This window comes from Pinus tabuliformis, chromosome 2_2, assembly GCF_031772625.1.
Source record: "Pinus tabuliformis cultivar Carrire ecotype Pingquan chromosome 2_2, CPIR1, whole genome shotgun sequence".
Lineage (NCBI taxonomy): Eukaryota > Viridiplantae > Streptophyta > Pinopsida > Pinales > Pinaceae > Pinus > Pinus tabuliformis.
Genome location: NC_142300.1, coordinates 1,208,885,387 through 1,208,905,801, shown reverse-complemented (window position 1 = coordinate 1,208,905,801; position 20,415 = coordinate 1,208,885,387). Strand labels below are relative to the sequence as shown.

General features: G+C 38.4%; 1 protein-coding gene across 1 annotated transcript in view; it reads left to right on the top strand.

Annotated features, from left to right (window-relative positions):
* Positions 1–19,377, top strand: part of LOC149197826 (calcium-dependent protein kinase 1-like) — a 56,258-nt gene extending 36,881 nt beyond the window's left edge. The window contains exons 2-8 of the mRNA XM_089405985.1: positions 17,294–17,437; positions 17,564–17,716; positions 17,853–17,968; positions 18,044–18,211; positions 18,366–18,493; positions 18,600–18,699; positions 18,802–19,377. Coding sequence (XP_089262111.1) covers positions 17,294–17,437; positions 17,564–17,716; positions 17,853–17,968; positions 18,044–18,211; positions 18,366–18,493; positions 18,600–18,699; positions 18,802–18,903 — 911 coding nt within the window. The 3' untranslated portion in view covers positions 18,904–19,377. The remainder of the gene's footprint in view (positions 1–17,293; positions 17,438–17,563; positions 17,717–17,852; positions 17,969–18,043; positions 18,212–18,365; positions 18,494–18,599; positions 18,700–18,801) is intronic.
* The last annotated feature ends 1,038 nt before the right edge of the window (positions 19,378–20,415 follow it).

Below are 20,415 nucleotides of genomic sequence, written 5' to 3'. Positions count from 1 at the left end.
TCAGGTCTTCCTTTTGCCTCCTCAAAGTGCTGTGGCTCATAGATTTCCTGTAGGTTAGCTATAAGAGCAAAGTTAACCATAGATGGTTGTTGTATGTTCTTTACTCTGGATGATCGTCCCTCAATCATTTCTCCTATCCGAACATCCCTAATGGTGTTGTGCCACCATTTTGGTCTTGTCTTGGAATCTTCCCCACCCAAATCAGTGTTGCCACCATGACTTGTGCTTCTTGTAGGAATAGCATCTGACTATTGAATCACACTGTCAGGAGTAGAAATCACCAAACTATGAGTCTCATCTTCCCCCACTTCAGGTGGAGCTGCCTGAAGCCTGATACCTGAATCTGTTGGTACCTCTGGGTGTTTGGTAATTCGGGACTCAGAAGAAGATTGGAAAGGTCCAATATCTTCATCAACAACATCTCTGCTGAAGATCACTTGATGAGTGGCTGATCAACCAACCTGTAAGCCTTGTGAGTGTCACTGTACCCTATAAGCATCAGTTTCTTGCTCTTTGGATCTAACTTGGTTCTTTTCTGAGCTGGAATCCAAGTATATGCAGTAGATCCAAAGACTTTCAGATGACTCACTTTAGGTTTTCTACCAGACCATGCTTCCTCCATTGTCTTCTTCTTTACCGACATTGTTGGAGATCTATTCAGCAGGTGAACTGTTGTGAACACTGTTTTAGCCCAAAACCCGTGTGGAACAGACCTGTTTTGCAGCATACATCTGGCCATCTCCGTGATGGTGCGGTTTCTTCTTTCAACTACTGCATTCTGTTGTGGATTGTAGGGTGTGGTGTATTGTCTCTTTATGCCATGCTTAGTACAAAAGTTTTGGAATTCTTTGTAACATAATTCTCCACCATTATTAGACCTAAGAGTGGTTATGTAACAACCCGACCCTTTTTTTACTAATGCTATGAACTTTTGAAATTCATTAAACACTTCAGATTTTAATCTGAGAAAATACACCCACATTTTTCTACTAAAATCATCAACAAACAACAGAAAATACCTGGTACCAGTGATTGATGCCGTGTTCATTGGTACAAAAACGTCCGCATGAACCAGCTGAAGGACCCTTTGCGCTCTCCAAGCCCGTCCTTCATCAAATGGTGATCGATGCTGCTTGCCAACTTGTCAAGCTTCGCAAACTCCTTGGATCTTCAGTGATATATCTGGAAGTCCATCGACTAGTTTCTCTCGAGCCAACTGGTAGAGATAAGTCATATTGAGGTGCCCATACCTCAGGTGCCATAGTGTACCAATATCTGATGTAGATTTGGCTACCAATGCATGTTCTTTTACCTGACCAATGTCTACCAACTTGAACAAACCATGATCTTCTATACCAAGAGCAACAGTCTTCTTGGTGTTCCTGTCAACTATATAGCATTTATGATTGCTAAAGTTGATATCTATATTTGGACAATGTCACATAATCTGACTAACTGATAGCAGATTGAGTTCCATACCTGGCACATAGTAGACATTGAGAAAGAGTAATGCTTTTTCTCCAAAGGAAAGCTGAATATGTCCTTTACCAGCGACCTTATACTCGGCCCCACCACCAAATATTACTGAATCCTTGGATGAGCATGCCCCGAACTCTGTGTACCAATCCTGCCTGTTGGTGAAATGTCGGGATGCTCCAGAATCAATATACCAAGCAGATGATTTGGACTGGTCTGCTTGGGTTGTGGCATTGAAGGCATAGAAGGTTGATTCCTTCTCCTCAATGTGCTCTGCAACATGAGCCTTTGGCTGAGGCCCTCCCTGGTTGGATTTCTGGTCAACCAACCTTTTCCTGCAGTATTTCTTCACATGGCCTGTCTTGCCACAATAATGACAAGTGATGGTCTTCTGTCCCTGGGGACCATCCGCCCCGCTTTGCTGGCCTTTCTTCTTGGCCCCATTTCCTTTGCCTTTGTAATTAGCTGCAAAGGCCTGCTCAGAACCCTCTGTCTCAGTGCTGCTGCCGAACTGTTTCTTCCATCTGTCCTGCTGTAAGAGTTTATTACAAATCTCTTCGAACTTCAGGTCAACATTCGTAGTAGTAATGTTGAGGGTTTCAATGAAATGCTCATAGGCTCGTGGTAAGCTTTTCAGCGTGATAACCACCATGTCCTCTTCCTCCATCTTCCGACCAATGGCTAGCAACTGATCTCGGATGTCCTTGATCTTGAGCAAATGCTCCTGCAATGAGGCATCCTTGATCTTGAGCAAATGCTCCTGCAATGAGGCACCTTCACTCATCGTGATCGAGAACAGCATGTTCTTCAGAAAGAATGCTCGCCCTTTGTCAGATGTCTCATGAAGATCTTTCAAATGCGTCCAAACTGCAGTTGAAGTTTTGCCTGTTTGAACTTCAGGAAGCATCTCATCAGTAACTGACAGTTTGATAAGCATCATGGCCTCTCTGTCATAGCTGTCAAACTTGTCCTGATCTTTACCCGCAACTGTGGGTTGGGTAGTTTTGCCTAGAACCACCTCATCCAAGCAACGGTACTCAAAGATTGCAAGCATCCGTTGTTTCCACGTGTTGTAGTTCTTGCCAGAGAACTTCTGGTTGTTTTCCAACATGATATTGTTCAATGAAGCCATCTCTGCAAGTCGAATTTGGGAAATCTCCCACCAAACTGATCAAAAGCGCCTCAAAAACGCTGAAAAATAATAGATCAGACACTAAAAACACCAGATCTGCAAATCTGGTTCACAAATCAGTTACAAGCAGATCCAATCTGCTATAAAACAATCTGATTTGTCACAATTCGAGAGAAATTGCGGAAATTACAGCAAGCAGTTTAAAAAATTACAGACCGTATGGCTGCTTGGTGGCTGTTTGTTGGCTGTACAGCAGCTGTTTGACAGCTATTTGTACAGAAAAAAAATAACAGCACAGGAATTGACTGTTGTTCCGTACAATTCCGTAGTACTGGTTTTAAAACCTAAAAATCACTCGATTGACTCGAAAAGCTTTTGGTTCTCCACTGTGCTACGATGGCGATCCCTCGATCCTTCACTGCCGGCAGCAGTCCCTCGAATCTTCCGGCAGCAGTCCCTCGAATCTTCGCTCTCACAGTTCCGTGGCTCGATAACCTCGCTTTGATACCATATAAAGAAAATATGAGCATAGAGAAAGCCAAGAAATAACTCGAAAGAGTTCTTTGTATTTGGTGTACTTAATAAGAGAGCAAACACTTTCTTATATAGGTTACATTAACACTGAGTCAATCCACTTTATGAATGTGGGATTGATCAATAAGACAAAAAGCAAAAATATAACATAAAGTTAAATGCCTAAGTCTAATTTATTATTGACCATTATTACATAATTTAATACTGGCCTGAAAATCAAGGAGTTTACAGTTGTCTGACAACACAGTTTTTCGAGGCAGAAAAGGGGCTGTCAGTCAGTCTGCAAACATAAAATTCGAGGCTGAGTTTCTGAGTCTGTGGCCTGTTTTAAGGAAGAAATTCAGGGTAGAGGGGCAAAGTTTGAGGGACTGATAGGCTGAACAGTGGCACACAGTTCTAGAGCAATGGTTGCTGAACTGTGCACAAGTTCCATGAACAGTGGCATGGTTTCCTAGACATCAGCAGGGAGAGATAAGTACCCTGTGAAATCAATGCTGTATAATTAATTTCTCTGTGAAGAGCAATAAAATCTCCTTCTAGACTGGTTTTCCCCTTGTGGGTTTTTCCAAGGCCAGAGATTGACCAAAAACAAGTGTTCATTTGTGTGCATGCTTGTGTGAAATTTATTTGATCAGTTGAAAGTTAAAGTTAAAGTTAAAGATCAGAGATAGCCTGCCAGCGTTTTATGTGAATGCATATTTATGTTTATATATATCAGCTACATTGAAATGGGTTGTGAGCATTAAACAATGATATGCAAAACAATCTGAAACCGGAGGGGCTACAGGGACCCTAATAGGGGTCGAGTTCATTATTTAGAGACTTTATGCAAATACCCTAGAGCCCAAGTAGTGCCGGGTACAATCCTCACACGAGAGTTCCAGGTCATCCTATATCCATTATCATTTGCAAAGTATAAGATATCATGAAGATTTGCATTGGCAAAATATTTATGAACAAGAAGGTGCTGCCCTTTTCTGCAAAACATCAAGGCTTTGATCTGTAACATCTTTATAGAAAATCATTGCAGTAAGTTTGTAGCCCCAACTTTGTTGGTAAGCTAAATTTTATTTTTTGGGGGATGCAATAAGTTGATTTTATTCTCAACACAAACTCCTCAAGGCAGCCAGGGCATTCATTGAAGTCTGCGTGCACTGCCTTCTCTGAGTTAGATTTGGCTCTGGAAATACTAATCTGATGTTGACACTTTACTCAAGAAGTTGCTGACTTGGAGCAATTTTATATCAACCTATAAATACAAAGATGCTGCTGTCATGATACAGAACACTGGAATGTTGGAAAACCTTCTACAGGTTTCCTTTGTGACAGATGTATTGGATACCTGACTTCGTGTTATGAATGATAAGATGAACCTTTTTTGTCAACAAAACAAATTTATTCGGAAAGCAGCTACAATATTCTTGAGCAGCCTTCACAAACATATTTCTCAGTGCAATTTAGTTGTAAACTTGTAGCTGTTAATAAGTTCTTTAATGCACTTGTCATGTGATGATAATATTGCTAGCCTAGAAAATCAATTACCCTTCGATACACATGGTTTATGCACTCATTGGAGTTGGCTGATATTAATCTTTTAATAATATTTGGAGGACCATTTATTTTGTTTTGATCTTCAAAAATTTGGATGAATGTGAAACGAATGGGTGGAGCACAAAGGGACAGCTTTGGAATACAAAGAGACAATATGTTATATAAAGGAAGATTTTGGAATGCAGAGAAGTTAGAAGATTGAATTTTGTGAGATGTAGTTCGTGAATTCCCTGGCAAAGAGAGAAAGAGGAAGAGGAGTAGTTGTGAAGCAGAATTAAGGAAGAGGAGCAGAGGAGATAAACAACTGTAAAGGAGGCAGCGACAAAGTACAGAACAGAGTCAAAGACGGAAGAATTCAGAATTTAAAGACCAGCTAAGCTAGCAAATAAAACTTTAATGTATTAGGGGATTGGTGTCTCCTTTCAGGTAGGAGCTTGAAAAATAATAGGTTGGAGCTTGTAAGAAGTGGGAGTGGGTGCTTCCAGCAAGTTGTAGCTTGCAAAAAAAGGCAAGGTTGAGGCCTCTTGTAGGTAGGAGCCTACAAAAATTGATGTAAAAAGTGGGAGTGGGTACTTCCAGCAAGTTGTAGCTTGCAAATCAAAAGAGAGGTTGAAGCCTCATATAGATCGGTGCCTACAAAAGCTGATGTAAAAAGGGAGTGGGTGTTTGCGTTTACATCACAACAAAAATTCGTGGTTTTTCCCTTTATGGGTTTCCACTTATATCTGGTGTCTATATGTGTTGCTTGTGTACTTGTTTTAGTTTTTATGGTTAATTGCTGAATATCTACGAAACTCTACTTATTGTCAAAGGAAAGGTTAAGAGATTGTTAAAATAATTAAAATTCGCCATTGTTAAATGATACTATTACCGATTCACCCCCTCTCTTAGTGATTGCCTAGTTTCCAATAGTAAACACCTAAAGAGGCAATAAATAATTTCCTACATGCTAAGACACCAAGCCTATGCAGAAGACCTTCCGAAGCTACCGCATGTTTCAATATTCCCTCCTAGCAAGGGATGGATTCTCCACTACCCCTAGCTTGTCTCTACACTTTACAAACTTCCCTTTCACTAGAGGCTTAATGAGAATATTTGCCACTTGCTCCTTTGTGGAAATGTGCTGCAATCTCACAACACCTCTTTGGACTCTGTCTTTGATGAAGTGATATCTGATGTTGATATGCTTGGATTGATCATGAAACACATGATTCTTGGAGAGCTTAATGAAATTGAGATTGTCCCAATGAATCACTGTTGTCCCCATCTCCAAACCAAATAATCCTACAAGCATCTTGCGAAGCCATACTACCTCACAACTAGCCATATTTGCTTCCATGTACTTTGCCTCTGTTGAACTAAGTGCCACTTGATGCTGCTCACCCTCAACAAGTACATAGTACAAGTTAGAGTCCATGTCACTCTTGGTGAAGCCCAAACCAAGAAGATATCCATTGAACCTAGCATACCATGCGCGCGAAGCCTACTTCAGCCCATAAAGGGTCTTCTTCAACTTGCATACATGAGACTCTCTCCCATGCACCTCAATGCCCTGAGGCTGCTCAATAGACACATCCTCCTCAATCACCCCATTGAGGAAAGTAGTCTTCACATCCATTTGATGTATCTTCCACTCCATCTTCGAAGTAATGGACATGACTGCTCTAATGGATGCATATCTGGCAACATCTACGAATATCTCCTCATAGTCCACTCCCTCTTGCTTGAGTTAAAACTTGAGGCCTGAGGGACTATCCACTGTGATCTGTCACCATCGCTTGGAGTTGGAGGAACCGACGCCGAGGCAACTCTTGGAGTCGAAGAGACCGTTTGGAGACTCTCTGTTGTCACCACCATTGGAGTCAAGGAGACCCTCCATTGTCCATCCTTTGGCATTTGCTGTCACGGTTAAGTGTTCACTGCTTGGAGTTGGAGACTTGAGAGGAGACAAATAACTACAAGAGCGGTAAAGACTCGAGAGGAGACATACAACTGCAAGAGCAACAAAGGCTTGAGAGGAGACCGACTCTAGAGGTATTTACCAGTGTTCCATGGGGACGCGTCCCCCAGGGTCGGGTGCGCGCACCCCTCGCACCCCACGCACCCGGGACGGGGAGTCTCTTGGGGGTGCGTTTCCCCACGCACCCTTTTTGGGGAGTCTCGGGGAGACGCAAGGGGGTGCGTTTCCCCAATGTGGGAGTCTAGACTCCCCAAGACTCCCCAAAAAGGGTGCTTCTGGGCGTCCCCCTTCAGTGTGGGAGTCTAGACTCCCCAAAAAGGGTGCGCCTGGGCGTCCCCCTTTAAATTTGTCTAATAAGATTTAAAAATTAAAAATCAAAAATCAAAAATTCAAAAATCAAAACCATTAATTTTTTTTTTTTAACTAAAATTAAAACTAAATAACTAAAACTTAAAAGTCTAAAAAAAAAAATTAAAATTAAAACTAAATAACTAAAACTTAAAAGCCTAAACCTTAAAGTTAAAAGCTCATTTCATTTCAACCCAAAGTCATTTCCATTTCACTCTTAACTATTTTTGAGTTTGAACTTTGAATTTGAGTTATATAAATTTAGTGTTCAAACTTTGAAAATATACTAGTATGTTTTGCTTTCAATTTAGATTCTAGAATGATGAATGATGAATTTAGTTTTTAAATCAATGTAGATTGTAGAATGATGAACCATTGAATAATGAATGATGAGGATGGATCAATGATTCAAATTTCAATTGTCTATTTAATATTTTTATGCTTTCATTATTGAACAGTGAACAATGAATATGAACTTGAATTTTATATATATATATACCTCGACGACTCCCCGCACCCCCGAAATTTCCCTAAAATTTGAGGGTACTCCCACACGTCCCCCTTGTGCGTCTCCCCGCACCCGCGTCTCCCTGCACCGGAGTCTTGGTGGAACATTGGTATTTACTCAATACAATGTTATATTTTAGTTTCACACCAACTCTGTTTTGAATCTTGATATGATGAAAGCACTACTTTTAAGTTTTACAAATTTATATGGTTAATGCTGTACATTGATCTATGCTCATTACCACACGGCATAAGACCCAGGAACCTTAAAATATAAATTTATTTTCTTAAATCCTCTTTCAACTAGTATATTGATTATATCAAAGCACACCACCATCATTCTATGATTCCTCTATCATTTTTGTTTTTATTATATTTATAATGTGACACACTTGTCATTGGAAAGGTAAATACTAAATACGTCAGATGTGTTGTGTGGTTAATTAAGGTCCTACTATAGCTAGGATTAGCAACAGTGTCTTGACTCTCCCACTGTTTTGAGGAATTGACAGGGCAGTTTATCCAACCTAAGGGGTTTGCCATTCTTCATTGTGTTCTTAGAAAAGAGCCATTGCTTGGTAATTTCTTTGCTCAACATAGCCCTTTCAACAAATGAAACTTTTGGGTGACAAATTTACGTTTGTTCTGTCGTGAGAATATGGTATAATGAAAATAGGTAAATTATAAAACTGTGAGAAAAAATGATTTAGCTTTTCTGTCTTGATATAACGAAAATAGGTAAAATAGGTATTTACTCTAGAGGTATAAACTGGCATAAGAATATCAATAGAATGGATTGTTAACTTATAGTTTGTAAATTTGTAATGTGTTGAACAACAATTACTCGTATAAGACTTAGGGCATAAATGGAAGGCCATTGCTTTGTTGTGAATTTGTTGTTGAGTATTATGAAGTTAACCTTAGATGCATTCAAATAGGCCTATATGACCAATATTCCAAAGTGAGAAATTAGGATTAATGTGAGTAGCAAGTACTATTTCTTAGTTGATTAAAATTCTCCATTTAAATTTGACACAAATTCCTCAATAAATATTTTGTGCTAAATGTGAATCTTCTACGTAGATTGATTTTCTAACTACTTTATATTATAAGTTTGTTTAATACTTTCTTTAATGTGTTTTAATAATGATTGTTCTTTTTCAAGGCTTGTAACTTGTTTTGAAATACATATTTATCAATTTTATTTTGTGGTTTCGTTTACATCATCATCATGGCAACTTCAAGTTCAACCATTCGTGAGGCAGAGGAACATGAAATTGAATTTGCCCCTAAAATTGATCGGAAGTCACCACTTTGGAAATATGTAACTGTTGTTGGGAAGATCCAAGGAGGGGGATCATTGGCATGGGTTTGCAGTGAGTGTAAAAAGGAGTATAAGGGATCATACACCTGGGGTAAAGCACATTTACTTGGGTTAAAATGTGCACTGGCCCATCTAAAGAGAATGGGACAGATGGAAATGGTTTAAGAAAGGAAAAAATTGCCAAATAGTAGAAAGAACAATACGAGGCAGATGCTAAAGAAAACGAGGCAAATTTTGCCTCTCAATTCAAACAACCAACAAGGTTGGGAGCATCTTCATCAAAGCCTCCACTTCCCTCTTATGGAATTGGCAAACCTGGTTCAAAGCGGTCTAATTTGGGACCGCTTGAAAGGGGTTTTAATAATGATGCTCGAGAGATGGTAGATGCAACTATAAGTGAATGTATTTATGCAGATGACCTTCCCTTTAACCTTGTGCAATCTCCTTACTAGGCAAAGATGATCAAAATAGTGAATGAAGCCCCATAAGGGTACAAGAGCCCTGGATATGAGAAGGTCAGCACTATAATGTTGAGTGCTGAGAAGTTAGATTTGGAGGCTAAATTATGCACCATTCATAATTCATGGCACATTTTAGGGGTGTCCATCATTTTTATTGTAGAGAAAGATCAAATGAATAGGCCTTTGATCAATGTGATTGCTCAGATCCCATAGGGGGCAATGTTTTTGAAGGCAGTGGATTGTGAGGGGCAGCTGAAAGACTCCCAATTCATTGTTGACATCTTGATTGAAGCAATTGAAATGGTGGGGCCAGAAAATGTTGTCCAGGTAATAACTGACAATGCAACGATGTGTAGAGCAGTAGGCCTTATTATTGAAGGCAAATATTAGCACATCTTCTGGACCCCTTGTGTTTTACATTCATTGAACCTCATGTAGAGCAAGATGGGGACGCAAATTGAGTGGATTCAAGTTACTTTTGAAGAGGTAAAAGAAATTCAAGCCTTCATCACAAACCACCACATGTCCCAAGGCATCCATAGGGATTTTGCGAAGTTGGAGCTCCTTAGGATACCTAAACTTTAAAATTTATTTCATAAATTCTAATTTTTATGACTCTAAATTCAAATATGTAAATTGGATTCTCAAATGTCATGATTCGTCAATCATAATAGGTATTCAATCGATTATGATTTTTAATTTATCGAAACATTGACACTTGCAGGTTGCCGAGACGCGTTTTGCTTCTCACATCATAATCTTATAATCAATGGTATGCAATTCTCTTTGGAATCAGTGGTGGCAATCCCAATCTGAAAAAGCACAAGCAGTGAAAATATTGGTTGTTGATGATGAATGGTGGGATAGGGTGGAGTAGCTCTTGGCATTTACTAAGCCAATTGTGGATTTGCTCCGCATGTTTGACACAGGTAAGCCTAATTTGGGAGAGGTGTATGAGGGCATTGATTCCATGATAGAGAAGATAAGGGTGGTTATAAATGCCAAGGAGAAGGACCCAGATGAAGTATTTTACAAAGAAGTAAAAGATATATTGACCAAAAGGTGGAATAAGATGACCATCCCATTGCATCTTTTGGTCTATGCAGTGAATCCAAAATATTATCCTATAGAGTTGCTAAGTGATCCGGGAACAACCACACCAAACAAAGTCCTAGAAGCCTCACGAGGATTTAAACAAGCTTTTGGAAAGCTTTTTGTAGATCTTGAAATTGGGATTCAGATTTGTTCAAAGTTTGCTCATTTGTGGGAGCAGAGGGTTTCGGTGCTGATATTGATTGTATGCGGTAGTGTGGAAAAAGTCTACAAAAAATCGCGATTTAATCCTAAAAATGCGATTTTTTCAACTAAACGATTTAATCCCCCGACTTCTTGGCGACTTTTTCAGAAAGGAAAAAATCGCGATTTAATCATTATAATCGGGAGTCGACCCAAAAAGTCGGCCTCCCTCCTAGGCCGTGAATAGGACAGAGGCCACCTCAAAAAGTCGGCAAAAGTGTTTTTTGCCGACAGAGTGTTTTTTCTACAATTTTAAGGTGTTTGGATGTTAGCATGATCCATTAATGTGGTAGGGGAATGTCGAGGCATGAAAGAAATTTTGTACTTTGTCAAGGGCATTCTTGATGGGTTGGAGGATTTCCAGATATTTTGTCCTTATTTGTTTTGGTAAATTAAAGACTTTTTATATTAACATACAACAGTGTGCATTGTCACACTCTGGCTTCACTACCTCAAAATTAAAGTTTCATTGTTTGATGATAAAGCCAAAAAAAGCTTTGTTTGACAACATTAGTCTCAATCCTTGTCGATACTAGCTAGACTTTGCCTTACCATGCTTGATCATATCATAGATTCAGTTTTAGGATTTGATATTTACTAATTACAGAGCAAAATAAAATAACAAAATTTTCAAATCTCTGAAAGGACTACTGGGCATACCCATAGAGCCCACTATAATCTTTAAACTAGCAAACTAATCATCAAACCGAATCCTATATATATGTTTTCGTAAGCAAAGTTTAAGGCTATCCCAAATCAAACAGCTAAAAGAAATATCAGAATGCTTAACTGAGTTGGCAGCATTTTCGTCCAACAAACATAGGGAATGTGTCGCTTGATTGGTTGCTTTGCACTGTTGCAGAGCCCTCATTCCATCTTCCACATCAGTTTGGTCCTTGTCTTCATTCCATGCTTCTACTATCAACTTTTTCTTCAGGAAGCTCACATGTGTTGTCGAAGTTGGCAGGTATCCTTTAGAGAATGGAAGCATTCATTGATGGCAATCCTGATGCAGAGTCTTTAGGTTGTTGTTTGTTACGCCAAGAATCCCATGAGGACATACTTTACCATCCATTGGGAATCTATAGGCACCTTGAAGACATTCTGATATCCTGGAATATTTTTTGGGTTGTCTGGTGAGAATCAGAAGGGTTCCTCATCTCTTCTTTAGTCTGTTGTTCCTTCATAATTCTGCTGGCATGCTGCCAAGTGTAAATTTGTGGTGTTGGATGGCAAATTCTAAATGCCCGTTCATGTCTTCCCACTAGATCTTCATACTTGAAGAGTGGATGACAGATGACCTCAGTTCTTCCCACTAGGATGCGTGTCAGTGGCCTCAAAACCACCACCCTGGAGTTTCTCTTGTGCCCAAAACATTTAGAGGAGGTGACACCATCTAGGATGGGCAGCAGCAGCATAGGACAGAGGCCACCTCTTCCATCAGCTTCTAGAGGACGATTGAGTCCATTTGTATCCCCAGGGGCAGGGCCTTCTTCCTCTAGAGGAAAAGGCAAAGCCATTCCCTATTCCCGTAAAAGGGGAAGAGGATCTCAGTGACTGATTACTTTATGACTTTTAGATGACTCATGATATACATTTATTATATTTTTTGTTGATATTTTGACTCTTGAGAGTTGAGACTTAGACAGGACTCAAGATTCAGGAGTTGATTCACTATTTTGATATGTGATGTAGCACTAGACTTCATATACATATTATATATTAGCTTTCTTTACATGTTTATATGGAAATGCATTTATTTGATGTTGTGGATACTCTAGATGTTAAAAAAATAAAAAAAAAGAATAATTTTGTGTTTTTTTAATTTTGTCGACTTTTTCAAAAAACTCATGATTTTAAGGAGCTTTTCAACTTTTGGACCCTTGCCGAATTAATCCCGACTTCGACTTTTTCCACATTGGTATGCGGGACAAGACCGGATTAAGTCCAATTGATTGGTGGAACTACTATGGTGGGGAACTTCCACATATCCAAAAATTGGCCATCAGGATCTTGTCACAGGTTGCTAGTTCCTCGTTAGCAGAAAGGAACTGAAGTACATATGGCTTCATCCATTCGGTGAGGCGAAACAAATGGGGCTCCAAGAACGTTGAGGAACTAGTGTATATCCATTCGAGCCTTAGCTTTATGTCACACAAGAGTGACGAATACAAACATGGGCCCACCAAACTATGGGATGTGGAACCATAGTTGCCTAACTTGGATATGACATTGAATGCTGAGTCTCATATGACTTTGTTTGTTGAGGATGCACCAATAGTTGGATCTTCAAGTGGACATGGCAACAATGCTCCCACTCCTGGAGAGGATGTGGTTCTTAGTGACATGAATGAAGACATATTTGATGATATGTAGGTGTAATTTATGATGGTGTTTTAAACTTTTGAACAATGAACATTGAATACCATAATATGCCATATGAATTATGAATAATGATAGTAGACTGCCAATCATAGTTCTTTTGTACTTTGTACTATATAGTGTGCATTATTAATTTTGGTGATGGTGTTGTAACTTGTCATGTTGATGATTGAAATTTGAAACAGAAACTTTATGATATGTTGAATCATGAATGTTATAATAATCATTAATGATGATGACCATGTTTATGTTGAATTGAAGGTGATGATAGATGATAATTGATTATGTATATTTATATATAGAATCTAGATTCTAAAAGATGAATGATAATATGAAATTCTTGTTTTGTTATATACATCTCTGTGTGTGTGTGCTGTTTCCTTGCCATATCGTATCTAGATTTTTTGAAAATTTGTCATATCCATTTCAAACCCTGTATTCGTATCCGTTCCCGTATTCGTTTTAGTGCAACTTAGCTTTCGTGGTGCTCCAATCTCCAAACCCCGAACCCTAGGGCTTGGAGTACCTCCCAAGCTACCAAATCTCAATAGGTAGAAGCTTCAACAAAAGTTGATGACTTCGTAAATCGGTTCGAGAATGCATTCTCGTTGATAGCCTATCTTTCTAGCTTAGCCACCACAAATAGTTGGTATATAGATAGTGGTGCTTCATGTCATATGACTGGAGCATGAGAGTACTTCACTAGTCTAATAGAAAATGATCTAGACTTCCACATTGAACTTGGCAACGATGCCAAGTGCAGAGCAACATGTGTTGGGACAATCACATTCTAGAGGGAGTTTGGAAAACTGTTGACGGTGAAACAGGTGTTGTATGTCCAAAGGTTGAAAAGGAACCTCATATCAGTCTCAACATTGGAGGATAGGGGTTATTTTGTTACTTTCTAGGATTGGAGTTAGAAAGGGAAAGTTGTTTCTTACAAGTTTTGAGAGGCTCATAAGCAGGTGCAAGGAAGATCTTGCTTCGATGTTCGAGATGAAGGACTTGGGACTTGAGCATTATTTCTTGGGGTTAAAAGTGTGGTAAAGGGAAGGTCAAGTTTTCCTCAGATAGGGAAAGTATGCTATTGAATTCCTAAAGAGATTCAGGATGGAGGATTGCAGACCTATGTCTACACCTATGGAGACCAACTAGAAGAAGGTTGATGCCTCTATCTCTGAGTTGGTGGATCTAACATTATATCATTAGTTGATATGTTCTTTGATGTATTTGGTCAACACTAGGCCAAATATTTGGCCAAATATTTGTTTTGCTGTGAACACTCTTAGTCAATTCATGGTTGGCCCTAGGAGAGTGCATTGGATAACAGTGAAACGAAATACATATGGGGCACTGTAGTGTATGGATTGAACTATGTCAGGGGAGATGGAGTCAGGTTGATGGGCTTATATAGATGCAAACTGGGCAAGCAGTGTATTGGACAGGAAAAGCACTTCAGGGTGTTGCTTTAGCTTGGGGTCAGGAGTTGTTTCTTGGTTCAAGAAGAAGCATAAGTTAATGGCGCTTCGTTCTGCAGAGGTTGAGTATATGGCAGCTAGCTTGTCAGCGTGTGAAGCCATCTGGCTTCGTAAGTTGCTCATTAGTATATTTAATCAAGAGATGGAGCCCACAACCATACACTGTGATAATCAGAGTTGCATAAAACTCTAAGAGAATCCAGTGTTCCATGACAGGTCAAAACACATCGAGATTAGATAAAACTTCATTCGAGACTGTGTTCAAAGAGGAGATGTAAAGCTCATACATATTCCCTTAGGTGAACAAGTGGCAGACATCTTAATGAAGGTTTTAATGAAAGGAAAGTTTGCATTTTTCAGAGATACGCTGGGGGTGGTGCAGAACACCTTCCTTGCTAAGACGGAGTGTTGAAGTTAGCTCGGACAGGTGCTTCCACATAGGCTTGGTGTCTTAGCATGTGGAAGTGGTCCAACACATGCTTTTTCCCAATATGACTTTATATTTATAAAGTAACTTTTACTTTATGACTAAAAGTGACTTAAGTTGCCTTAACAGAAGTTTAAGTCACAACCGTTGATCTCAAGAGGGCAAGATTTAATCTTGGCCATCCATCTCTTTGGAGATCTAAGGTTAGGCATTTGGTCATAAAGAGATAAAAGCAAGTTGGGGGAAAAGAGAGACACATTGAACACACAAGAGAACAGATGAGGTTTGAGGCTGAGAAGGAGAAATAGAGAAGGAAAATTGAATTGCAGAGGCTGAGAGATTGCAGATCAGATTGAGGTCAAGTTTTCCAGCAGTGCATGGCGCACGCATCCCAATGAAACCATACTGCATTGCACAGATCTGTACCATACAGATTCTGTAAGTCTGTACAAGCATACAGATGGCTGTACAACTGCACATTGGGGCAGCGTTAATCTCAGATATGAGGTTGGACAGTTGGAAGATTGCTGGGCTGAAATCTGGGCAGTTTTCTCAAGAATTTATGCGCTGTTCCAGATTCATTATTGCTGTAATTAATTTCCTGATTTCTCCAAGAGTTGAAAATATTAAACATCTCTTTGCTGGTTTTTCTTTTTGAGGTTTCCAGGGTAAAACTGTCTCGTTTAGTGTGTGTGGTTGTCTGTTTTACCTCTGCATATGTTTTCAGTGTGTTGCTGTTCATAAAAATTAGATTTGTGAAAATATTTACTAGCTGAAAATATTTAAATATGAGCATAAATTTTATTGGAACATCAACCATATCTGAAACCTATGAAAAACTTATAGTGGGCATTGATTAATGAGGTTAGTGGACTTTTTTTAGTGAGGCTACTACATCAACCACCTAGTGGACCTTACTTAATCAGACCACCTTACATTTATTGATTGCACACTACCTAACGGAACTTATTAAATAAAGACGGTTACTATACATTAAGTAAGAACCTATTCCCTTGACTTGGGTGGGACCCCAATAGAAGTATCAATTGTCAGCAATGTATTTGTTGAATATTTATTATAATTATGAATCAGATACATAAGCCGAAGCTGAAGATACAAGATTTCTTCTCTCTTTCCCTTTATTTTTATATTAGAAGCTTTTTTCAGGCCAAAGGGCCATTGTTTTTCTACATGCATTTTAATCATAATTACAATTCATATAATCAATATATGTCCCCCATCTAATCAATGCATTTTTTTTGGTTTGTAAATTCATAAAACAGAGTGGGTATACCAAAAAATATACAATTAAATATAATTGCAAAGAAAGAAGTAAAGAGGCAGACTTTAGAGGAGTCACGGATGCGCATGACATGTTGATAGAAGTGGATGACTGTAATCCCCACTTGAATTCATGGCGACAGGATCATATCAATTCCATAATGTTAATTAAAAGAGTAGATGAATCATACTATCCCTCATATGCAATACTTTGAGCTATAGAAATGGTGGTTGTCGTGGTTAGTTTCCTCAGCATAACAGTAGATGAAATGTATACAATAAAGACACTTCTGATCATAAGCATGGCAATCTTTAAGGCTAGTTACCCAGGTGCATTGGTACAGGTTGTAAATCTGAGATGCATTATATTGCATGTATTTTTACGAGGCACCCATCTAGTAACTCAAACAGGGGCGTTCATATATCAATTTGGTCATGGTGTCTCGCTTGTTTGTGACCTTAAAATTAGATTATTATTATATTTCATGGTGCCATTTTTTTCAAAAGTCTTTTCTTAAGTCAATACTTTAGTGATGTCATTATGATATTATGTTATTTGTCAGTGGGAGCTTGCCTGTTTGGTAAACAGGTAGTGATATTTTCCCCCACCAAGGTTCAATTTTCCTGTAGTACATGTTAATCCCTCATGGGCTGCCATGTCTGTGCAAACTGGCGGGATGTGGTGAAGGGCAATTACCTAGCCTGAGTGCAAATGGCTTTCCACTTCGGTGTTGATTGGGCAGTACTCATAGTCAAAGGAAGCATAATAGAAACATGTCATTAGGTTATTCAGTACTGTATTGTTAAATGATAGTTCGAAGTGATTAGTATCTGTCCCCATGGGAACCTGCTGATACTGAAGATAGTTTCCAGTTGTGGAAGCATTCTTGACTTGTTGAAGCCACATTCTCTTGAATCATAGCCTTAATGAACTATGTCAAATACAATAATAGTGGCTTATGCATTAATTAAATTAACGAAGTGGGCTCTAATGATAAGTTTCTTTTGTCTGCTTTTGTTAATTTTTCATTTTACACTTTATATATTGGTTCTCTCCATTTTAAATAGTATTTTGGTGTCTTCTAATTCTCTAGCCATACTGGAGACACCTATCTTAATCGCTTCATCTGATACAGGTGATGTATTCAAGGACATCGTGGGCAGTGCATATTATGTGGCTCCTGAGGTATTGCAGAGACGGTATGGACCAGAAATAGATATATGGAGTGCTGGTGTGATATTATATATTCTTCTCTCTGGTGTGCCTCCATTTTGGGCAGGTTGGTATAGAAATAGTCATATATTGAAATGTTGTCACTTACACTGTTGGCTTACGAGCGATCATGTTGCACGCCTTGGGTTTATTTTTAATGTGATAAGATGATATGCGAGTTTGCACTTGACAGAGACGGAACAAGGCATATTCGATGCTATATTACGTGCAAAGATTGACTTTGAAAGTGAACCATGGCCATCTATTTCTGGTGGTGCAAAAGACCTGGTCAAAGGGATGCTTGAACATGATCCCAAGAAACGTCTTAAGGCTGCTGATGTTTTAAGTACGTACCATATTATAAAGGACTGTTGTTAGATGCTAAAGTGCCCAATTTTGGTGGAAAATAGGTTTGTATTTGATTTTTAATGGGATCATCATACTTTTTCATACTTGCTAATCATTGTTGGTCCTGATGCTAGGCCATCCATGGATGAGAGAAGATGGTGAGGCACCAGACAAACCACTTGACAGTGCTGTATTGGTTAGGATGAAGCAATTCAGGGCAATGAACAAGCTTAAAAAAGTTGCTCTGAAGGTATGTTCCTATAATATCTAACGAGACAAACTTGCATACCTTTTGTACGGTCTAAAGCTCTTTATCTCAATTCAGGTGATTGCTGAAAGTCTATCAGAAGAGGAAATAAGAGGTTTGAAGGAGATGTTCAAGAGTATTGACGCTGATAACAGTGGGACAGTCACATTTGAGGAATTGAAGAATGGCCTTGCAAGATTCGGGTCTAAAATTTCCGAGTCAGAAGTCAGGCAATTGATGGATGCTGTGAGTACCTAAGCTTTCTTTTCCCTTTTATAAATTTTATCTGTTGTGTTGATCAAGTCTAATGACTCTAATCTTCATGTTCGTTCTGCATGTTTTTGATCTAGTGGTGTCTCCTGGCTTTCTATTCATATGCTATTTATGCTTATTATTCCAGGCAGATGTAGACGGGGATGGGACAATTGATTACCTTGAATTTATCACTGCCACAATGCACATGAACAGAATGGAGAGGGAAGATCATCTTTTTACTGCCTTTCAGTTTTTCGATAAAGACAACAGCGGGTAAATATCTGTAGATGCTGATACAGATATAAGATGTTTTTGGTATTGATTTTGATTCCATCGTATTAAAACCTGCTATTCGCGAATCTATTTGGGTTTTCCTCAGGTACATTACAAAGGAGGAATTAGAGCAGGCACTGAAAGACTATGGAATGGGTGATCAAGAAACTATTAAGGATATAATTGCTGAGGTGGACACAGACAATGTAAGTACCTTCATGTTATTGTGGAATGCCATTATATTAAATTGTATCACGCACACAACAAAGCCTAACTGATGCTTATTCTCCATGTGCTTGAATGTTTAGGATGGACGAATTGACTATGATGAGTTTGTTGCAATGATGAGCAAAGGCAATCAAGACAACAGGAAACATGACATAACCGTTGGGGCTCCAAGACGTAGATAGTGCTAGACACAATATGTACTTTCTGAGGATTGAAGAAGTATTTATGATGATCCACACTTTTCTAAGGGATCACAATTTCAACCAAATTTAAGGTTAATATAAATTTACACTTTCTTCTACTGCTAATGCATTTCAGAGTTGAGTTACAGTTATTCAATTCTGCGATTTACGAGTTGAGTCTTTAGAGTACAATCTGGATTGTAATTTCATAAATGTCTGTTTCCTTTTGAATCATTAAGTTCCATTAGTTTCTTGTTTAGATTGGGGTTCTCTTTTGGATTGGATTTTGATGTCAGGTCTTTGTAATCCCTGTGAGGTTTGTAATTACTTTGGCCTCACTTTTCATAACTGGAAGCAATCAGCATATTTCATTATCCTTCGGTAGAATCTGGATAGAGTGTTTGTAGTTGTATGTGTCTCTGCCATGGAAAAGTTGTTATTGATATACGACAATGTATTCAAAATTTCAATGTATGTGCAATGTTTATAATGACTAACTTTACATTGTGTTGATACCTTTGCTGAAAGATAAAAAACTAATAGCATTCCTCAATTCACTTTGACACGGCAGTTGATAATTTTTGTAGTGACTTCTTTTTTTGCAATCATCATTACTCTTGCTTTCAGCATCATTAGGCTTTTACTACTGTAAACATAGATCCGCATCGTGATGCAAAGGCCACAACTTTGTAGTTGTTTAATCATTAAATTAGACCAAGGAGGACTATTGGATTTAGTAACAATCTGATTTTCTTTGGTTACTAGAGTCCCAAGATCCAGGTTTTATGTTGCTAATAACGGTGTTTATTTTAATGAGGATGATTTTGCTTAATTGCAGATATAGTCAGTCACAAATAAATCATCACACCACTTAAATTATAGACCAGTTAAAAATTCACCGATTAGGAATGCAATCATATGGTAAGATGTTCCAGTAGTGGCAAAAAATCTATTTACATCAAGAAGGATCATATGAGTTTAGCGTTGCAGGTTTTCCATAATTTCTACCTATGGTCAACTTAGCAGTGTATCTGTGAAATACATACACAAATTATTTGCTCCCTGTAAATTGGATTTCCTGCATATAATATGCTCAAGGCAGAATGATATCTTCTATTGCATGCTATAACTTTTAATCTCGAGAATGTATAAAGATTTATGCCGAGTGCAAATTCTATTTCTTTCTATGTATCTCTAATTATACAATCGACTGGAATACTTTTATTGTATTTGGAAATTTTGTCAAGGTTTCAAAGCTTTTTTGTTTTTTGTTTTTTGGTTTTTTTATCTATTTGCAGAGATACACATAGGGATTTAGAAATTCAACCAATATTTTTATTTGATAAAAAAACTCCAGATTTTTAATGTGAATCCAATTTGGGGAGTTTGTTGGATCTTTGGATTGCTTCATTTATGGTTATCCACTTTAGTGGGTATTGCAGTATGATGCCCTTAAGTGTCTTTTTACTGGCTTTTTTAACATAAAAACTTATGAAAACTGATAGCTTGGAA